At 31.8% G+C, this 8,903-nt stretch overlaps 1 protein-coding gene across 2 annotated transcripts; it reads left to right on the top strand.

The window, feature by feature from the left end:
* Nucleotides 1-538: 538 nt before the first annotated feature.
* LOC107863999 (zinc finger protein GAI-ASSOCIATED FACTOR 1) lies at nt 539-4,424 on the top strand. Of its 2 annotated transcripts, none has more exons than XM_016710235.2 (4): nt 539-961; nt 1,918-2,314; nt 3,065-3,366; nt 3,453-4,424. In XM_016710235.2, the coding sequence occupies exons 1-4, from the start codon at nt 790-792 to the stop codon at nt 4,187-4,189; spliced, it is 1,608 nt and encodes a 535-aa protein (XP_016565721.2). In that variant the 5' UTR covers nt 539-789; the 3' UTR covers nt 4,190-4,424. The 2 variants fall into 2 exon arrangements, with proteins under 2 accessions (XP_016565721.2, XP_047265225.1); XM_047409269.1 differs by lacking the exon at nt 539-961 and adding an exon at nt 1,091-1,640.
* Nucleotides 4,425-8,903: the final 4,479 nt, after the last annotated feature.

The following is an 8,903-nucleotide window of genomic DNA, read 5'->3' as shown; positions in this document are numbered from 1 at the left end:
AATCTTTAATTTGTTTTATTTGTTGGACCTGAGGAAAGAAGGTGGGTGGGTGGACGGGTTGAGGGGTAGGGGTAGGGGTAGGGGTAGGGGTAGGGGGTGAGTGGGAATGGGGGAATGAAAGCAAACTAATTGAATCTAAATTAATAGCTAGTAAAATTAAAATACCAAATATCGTTTTTTTTTTAAAAAAGAAAGAAAGCAGGCTAATCAAGAGCAGTAAAATGAACGAAACTGCACAAAGTTAGGGGCCTTTCCACATATGGGGTAGGTTGGTAGGTGGATTAAATTATTATTCTGAAATTATAGTTCGAGAATAATTTATGAACTAATGTATTACATTTGAGAGATGAGATAAAATAATTTTAAGTTGGATGAGATAAAGTGAGATATTTCAGAATTAAGTTTGAGATAAGACTTATATATATTGCATTTAGTTGATAGTGCAAATTTATACCGTCAAACCAAATGCAATATAAATTATTTCAAACTCAATCCTAAAATACTTTACCATATTCCACATTCCAAACACCCCTATATATATTAGTATAAGCCAAATAAAGAAGACCATGGTTCCTAAGTTATTAATGTGCCAACAAGAGAGGGAATAAAGGAGAGAGTTAATTCCCTGCTTGTTTTGTCTTCCTCTACTCATAGCATATTCCAAGATTTAAGTAAATCTCCAATTCAACCCCTTTTACACAAACAAAAAGTGGGAAACAACAAACCAGAGTTTCTAAAAGCTAGACAAAAATCTTATACTTTTAACTTTTTCATCCCTTTATTATCAAAATGTCTAATATTTCAGGTGAAGAAGCTGGCAGTTTCACTTCAGGAGAAGAAGTCAATTTGCACATTTCAAATAATAATATTTCTTCTATTACTACTAGCAATGGTTCTAACTCACTATCCCAACAGCAGCAGCCACTTGTTAAGAAGAAGAGAAATCTTCCTGGAAATCCTGGTAAAATACAATTCTATATGTATATAACCAATTCATTTGAATTTCATGATAATAAGTATATACCGCCAGTATATACAGATTTCTACAGGTAAGCCTTCTTAAATGTGGATTTGAAATCTTGAAACTAAGATACGTCACCTGCTACATGTAATTAAAAAAAATGATATGATGGTGTAAAAGATTATTTACACTGATGGTCTGTATTACTTAAGCATTTCACGACGATATCGTGTGTTAAACTGTAAATTGTATACGTGATATCAATGTTGCGATTTAATTAGTTCAATTTGAGTATAGTTCTGTTGATTAGTACTGTGTTGAATTCAACATGAAGTAGTGCTATCACTCTGCATACATAGTACTTAATTGTGATATTGGTTTTCTTTGATCTAATGTGAACGTATATAAGTAGAAACGTAACATGTATTGCTATAATAGAAAAATTTAGCAAGTTCTCTGTGCCATGATAGTGGAACCATTGACTCTAAGCTTGTTTTAAATAGAGAAATCCTGACCTTTCAAAAGGCTCAATAATTGCTTGCAACTGTGGTGAAATCCACTTTTTTCATTTTTCTTTTTTGGTGTCCCACACACCACTTATATGTCTATGAAATAGTACATGACTTCAAATCATTAGAGAAATTTACTCCACGTGGAATCTTCGTGCATATCGGAATTGGTTGTTTCTCGATCAAGAATTCTAGAAACCAGTACCTTATTGTCGTGTATATCTAAGCAAGTTGTTTGATGTTCAAACTTTCTAGAATCTAACACTTTTTTGTCGTGAATATCTGATCTAGTCATTTGCTGTTCAAGAATTGTTGAATTTAGAACCTTTTGTTCGTGAATATATTATATCCAGAGTTTAGTAGTACTTCTTGGTCATGAATAGCTTAAATAGTTGTTTGATGTTCAAGAATTTTTATTCACCCATTCTCTTCTCGATATTGGTGTAGATCCAAATGCAGAAGTCGTCGCCCTATCACCGACGACCCTCATGGCGACGAACAGATTCGTGTGTGAGATTTGCAACAAGGGATTTCAAAGGGACCAGAATTTGCAGTTGCATAGGAGGGGACACAATCTTCCTTGGAAGCTAAGGCAAAGAACTACCACTGAAGTGAGGAAGCGCGTTTACATATGTCCAGAGCCAACTTGCGTGCACCACAATCCGGCTCGTGCATTGGGTGATCTTACTGGTATTAAGAAACATTATAGTCGTAAACATGGAGAAAAGAAATGGAAATGTGATAAATGTTCCAAAAAATATGCTGTGCAATCTGACTGGAAGGCTCATCAGAAGACTTGTGGAACAAGAGAATACAAATGTGACTGTGGTACCATATTCTCTAGGTTAGTTTGTGTGTTTCTCATAATTCTTCAACTATTTCTTCAAGAGAAGAAGAATAAATAATTAACAGAGTATTTACGAACTAAAATTAATAGCATGAAGAATAATAATAAGTAATTAACAGAGTACTTATGAACTAACATTAATAGCATATATAATGTTGATCCAAGATCCTTAACTGCTAAATTGATCAACTATCTAGCTACTATGGTGTTGGTTTAATAGAAAATAATCATTTATTCCTGTCTACCTAATATATTACTGTATACACGCAAATATCTAGCATTCTAGCTACTATGTTCTTGGTTTAATAGAAAATAATCATTTATTCCTATATACCTAATATATACACAAATACACACGCAAGAAAAAAAAGGATACGTATATGCTTAATGATCTAAAAGATCTTAAATTGGACCGCCAGGTGGACTAAAACAACCGTTGTGCGCGGGTCCAGGGGACCACAAATGTCTATTTACACAGCCTTTTACCCTGCATTTCTGTAAGAGACTATTTTCATTTCTGAACCCATGACCCAGGTTACATAACTTCTTTATCAACTACAAGGTTGCCCTTCCGAAAGATCTTAAATAATAATTCCAGAAACATCATATAAGTTTCAAATATGATGTTAACAATTTTAATTTAACATGTTAAATTAAAATGATAATATATAATATTATTTTCACCATCAGTGTATATAGAAGTTAAATACTAATGTTTAATGATATGTGGAGTTGATTTATATGCAGGAGGGACAGCTTTATCACCCATAGAGCTTTTTGTGATGCACTGGCTGAAGAAAACAACAAAGTGAACCAAGGTCTAATGAACAACAAAGTGAACCAAGGTCTAATGAACAGCATGGAAGCCAATATACATAGTGGCCAAATGCATGAACTCATGTCATCCAATGCCTCCTTAGGATTATCAGAATTCAACAACTTTGATCCCAAAAATCCACTAAAAACACTCCCTCAGGAACTTCTCCCCATTCCATTCAAGTCCATGAACAATAGTATGTCTCCAGGTCGCATGTTCTCAACCACTTCAGGTAGGTAGTTGAATTATGTGGCCATCTCATTTAAAAACTTTAGTCAGAACATACATTTTATTTATTTAATTATATTTTCGGGACAGGTAACCTCTTTGGTAGTCCAAGAAGTGTAGCTTCGTCATCTTCAGGACTTCAACTTGGCTCCAATATCCCATCAAATTTCAATTATCTACAAGACAATGGTAAAAACGGGGTAGCTCAAGGGCAAGGCCAATTTTCTGGATCATCAGCGCCAATGTCAGCAACTGCGCTATTGCAAAAAGCGGCCCAAATGGGGGCAACTGCTAGTAGTAGCATTAATTCCCCAATGATGCAAAAGAGTTTTGTAACAAGTTCCATGGCTGGCCCTGATACTATAACAAGACCATCACCATATGAGAATTTCCAAATGCAACAGGATAATAACAATCATCATCCTCATCAACAACAACCGAATTTAGCAGCAGTGATGAATGACATGGGAATTTACAGCGGGATACTAATGAACAATGATCAAAACAATGGTGGATTTATCAAGAACGTTACAGAACTTGACCGCGAGAACAATAGTACAAACGACAACTCTAGTCATGTGATGGGAATTAGGAACCAAACTGTGCTAGGACAAAATGGAAATGACATGTTGACAGTTGATTTCTTAGGAGTTGGAGGAACTTCAAGGCCACAAATCAGTAATTTGCAAGAGCAACAAAGATTGGAAGAAGCTATAAATCAACAGAGGATGCAGGCTGCTGCTGCTTCGATGAATCCGTTCCATCATCAACAGAATATCAATTCGCAGGGAAATTCTGCTTTGGAAAAGCCCATATGGGATGTTTGATTTTAGCACAAAAGGTACAACGGAAGAACTTATTGGCATCCGGTATTACATCAAATCAATAATTGTAAGACATACTTTATACATCATTTAATTATATGGTTAGGTGTAAATACCGAGTGGGGATAAATATTTCCATCAACAATCTTCCATAGGCCAGTTTCTCAGTGTATTTTTTCTTATCATGAAATCATGATCCTCTTGAAATAAAAGAAAGTACATGCATGGTGGAATTTAATTTGAAGAAAACAAACTCTACGGATCATACACTGCATGCGTGTATTTGGCTGCGATAGCCCTTATCAGAATCTACACTATATAGTGACGTATGGAAAAAAAATGATTAATTTTTTAGGCAACACATGGTATAGGAGAATAAACCGATTGGCATTATTTTCGTTTCTTTTCCTTTGTTATTTCCCATTGCACTCCATGCAAAATTGTTGGTTAGGATTTTTATCCTAATTTTCTTATTAAAATTTAAGTTTTATTTTTTTATTGAAAGAAAGTTAAAATAATATCATAATTACTTTTACTTTTCTTATAAGGAAATATAAAACTCTTCCATATCTGGCTAAACTCTTTCTTTGAGAAAAGATTTTGCACCTCTATAAATACAAGACCCCTCTTATATATCATATCATAATGCAATAATATCCACAATGTAGTATTTTAATAATCTTGTTTACAGAGAGATTTCTCCCAACATGTTTTATGTTTTTTCAATAATATTTGTTTTTAGTATGTAGGTCAATTGGTCAAACAATATCAATTTTATGTGTCGTCTGAAATATCATCTCTATAATTTGCAAACTTTAAACTTCCGCATGACGTCCTCTCAATTTCGAACTCCTAGAAGAAAGTGGTCATCCCCCACACAAATTCTCAAATTAAGTTGATTTTAGAAAATTTGAAGAGAAGAAAAAAACAGTGTTGGTGGAAAATACTTACACTAGTGAACCATACGAGTCTTTTGGATCCGACTCCTCTCCAATTTCTTCAAGTTCTTGCTTTGATTGAAGACACATGTCATAGTTGCTGCCATGCGACCAGGAGGTCACGGGTTCAAGCCTTGGAAACAGCCTTTGGCAGAAATGCAAGGTAAGGCTGTGTACGATACACCCTTATGGTGGGGCCCTTCTCCGGACACCGCGCAAAGCGGTAGCTTTAGTGCATCGGGCTGCCCTTTTTTAAATCAAAGTTCTAACCAGAGTTATCTACTTTCATATATTTGTAAGGCTGCGTACGATACACCCTTATGGTGGGGTCCTTCTTCGGACACCGCGCATAGCGGTAGCTTTAGTGCATCAGACTGCCCTTTTTTAAATCAAAGTTCTAACCATAGTTATCTACTTTCATATATTTGTTGCTAAAAGTATTTTTAAATATTCATAATATGTCTCTTAAATACTAGTCAAGTGTATGTGCTTTGCACGTGTGTTTCATGTTGATAAGTATAATTATATATAAAGAAATAAAGTTATTGAAAAAGAGCAATATTGAGTTGAAATAAATGTTGTATCTATTTAAAAGATATAATTTGACACTATAAGTGTTTCATCTTAATCAATAAAATTATATATAAAATGAAATTTTTTAATGAATTAAAAATCTTTACTCATAAAAGAAAAAGATATAGAGGAAAATTAAATCGCAACGGAGTATTTATTGTACATATACGTCATATCAAATTAAAACATAAATATTATTAGTACTCTATGATCCAATTTAGGTTGACACTAATATTCATAATATAAAATATAACAGAAAGGAAAAAAAAAAGGTCAGAAAATTAAGAAAGTACAAATAAAAAAACACTTTGTAAGAATATATTATTATCTTTCGATCTTGTCCAACTTCACTCTTTACCTTGCTATAGCTAATGATCGTACATGGACAAGCTTTTTACTTTCTTTAATTACTCAAAATCAATATTGTATATATCTTTAATCAAAGAGTGTACATAATTAGATGTAAATACTTAATGATACACTTACGACAATATCATGAAGCATATTAAAAACGTTAACCTCAATTTCTTTGTGACTAATCAATTAACCCACATATGATTGATCAAAAAAATTATTGCGAGAATAATTTTCTCCTAATAATAAATGTAGATAGATCATCTAACTTTCAAAAATAATAAATCGTATGTTAATTAAATTAGTAGAAGTTATACCTCAATTACCCGTGTTCTTTTGAAGCTTGGAATTTGAATTGATATTTTCATCCTTACCGTATTCTTCCGGACGAGGTCACAACCTATCAAACATAAATTATGATGATATCGCAAAAATTAAGAATACAATCTCAAAATACCACAAAGCAGACGGAAAAAAATCATATAATTAGGCAACCAAACCAACATTTAAAAGCAACGAAACTGATAATTTTTTTTTAAAGTACAAAGAAAATATAGATACAAATTAATAGAAAAGCAAAGAGATAAAGATTCATACAATTACTTGGATGCTAACAGTAATACAAAGATGAATGAGAAAAAAATATCATTGAAATAACTCATGTTGAGTGATTCTATTTTTGTTGGTGGTCAAACTCAATAAATTCATCCTATATATAGAGAGCACATGTGAAAGATATATAAATACCTTTGACCTCTTTACATTTTGCTAAATTGATTACTACGAAAATAATGCTAATATTAAAAACGAGAGTTTACTTAATATTTTTTCTATTTTAAGTAAAATTCTTGTCAAATTAACCTACCTATTTTTGTTAAATTATTTTTAAAAAGGGAATCACAAATTCGATCAACAAATAACTACTAAAATAGTATTTTATTAGTATGAAAATTCATATTTGGTTAGTATTTGATTAGTATTTGGTTGCGTACTTTTACGTAAAAGATCAATTTATTATAATTACTCAAATGTAAATTAATAATTAAAATTAATCATATTTTTAATTATGTTTAAATAAGAAAAGATTAGTAACCTTGAAAATTAATAGTATTTCTAATAATGTTTAAATAAGAAAAGATTAATAACCAAATTTTAATGGGACACCTAAATATTATAAAATAATTCAATAATAATTTAGTAAAATGGTAAATGACAGTTTTGTCAATTGTGTAGTCTTCTAATGAAGGACAAAAAGTTCAAGTCAATCTTCTAAGAGTCTTCACACTTTTAACATATTATAGATTATAAATATAGATATTAAACTATTTTTTTTCTATCCTTGAACAATTTTCTTTCGAATTTTTCTTTTTTTGTTGCTAATGTTTGTCTTTTTCTTAAGCAATGTTTTTCAAATAAAAAAAAAAAAGATTGTGGCTTGAATTTTTTCTAATTTTATTTTTTTCTGTGCCAAATAAATTCATTATTTTCTCCTTAAATATCCATTATATCTTTTACTTAATTTATTTTTAAGAAAAAATCTTTACTGCCATGAAGATATATTAAAATTTTTTCCTAATTTTTTTTTAAAATCATAATATTGTTAAAATTTTAATTTTTCAAATTGATAATTCAAAAAAGCTACATAAAGAAAATATAATGAATTTATTTGACGCAGTCTGTATATTTGATTTGGTACAAGTATAATAGATTTATTTGACACAGAAAGAAAATAAAATTAAAAAAACTTAAGCCCATAATTTTTATTTTTTTATTTGAAAAATATCACTAAAGAAAAAGACAAACATTAGGAAAAAAAGAAGAAGTAAAAACCCGACAGAAAATTATTCAAGTATAGAAAGAAAATAGTACAGGTATAATGAATTTATTTGAAATAGAAAGAAAATAAAATTAGAAAAACTTCAAGCCACAATCTTTATTTTTTTTTTAGGGAAAATGCTCTGTTTCCACCCTGAACTATACACGAAATTGCTGAGACACACCCGAACTTTAGGAGGGTCCTATTACCCCTGGACTAATTAAAATCATATTTTTGGCAACTTTAGTGCCTACGTGGCGCATACGTGGCACATCAGTGAATCGACACACTAAAGGCCCACGTAGGCACATGTATGTGCCACATAGGCACTAAGGTTGTCAAAAATATGGTTTTAATTAGTTCAGGGGGGTAATAGGACCCTCCTAATGTTCGGATGTGTCTCAACAATTTCGTGTATAGTTTAGGATGGAAACAATGCATTTTCTTTTTTTTTTTATTTGAAAAAAATTACTTAAGAAAAAGGCAAACATTAGCAAAAAAAAAAAAGAGAAAATGGTCAAAAGCCCCCCAACCTTTACCCCAAATCCCAACTACACACCTATACTTTGCGGGGGTCCTATGACCCCCCTAAACTATTTAAAAATGGAATTATTATCCCTCCAAACGCTGACATGGCAAGAGAGTGTGTTTCACTCTCTTTAAAGAGAATGAGAACGAAATTTTTTATTAAAAATTTATTTTTAATATTTCTTTATGTCTTTATTTATTTTCTTTATTCGTTTTTAATTATTCTTATTATTTATTTGTGTTCTTTCTTCTTCTTCTTCTTCTTCCTCTTCCTCTTCTTCCTCTTCTTCCTCCTGTTCTTCCACCTCCTTCTCCTCTTCTTCTTCTTCTTCTTCTTCTTCTTCTTCTTCTTCTTCTTCTTCTTCTTCTTCTTCTTCTTCTTCTTCTTCTTCTTCTTCTTCTTCTTCTTCTTCTTCTTCCTCCCTTTCTTCTTCCTCTTCTTCCTGCTCCTCTTCTTCTTATTCTTCCTCTTCTTCCACCCCCTCCTCCTCCTCCTCCTCCTCCTCCT

The sequence above is a fragment of the Capsicum annuum genome, chromosome 3 (assembly GCF_002878395.1).
Source record: "Capsicum annuum cultivar UCD-10X-F1 chromosome 3, UCD10Xv1.1, whole genome shotgun sequence".
Lineage (NCBI taxonomy): Eukaryota > Viridiplantae > Streptophyta > Magnoliopsida > Solanales > Solanaceae > Capsicum > Capsicum annuum.
Note: the sequence above shows the minus strand (reverse complement) of the source record. Positions and strands in the feature narration are given on the sequence as shown.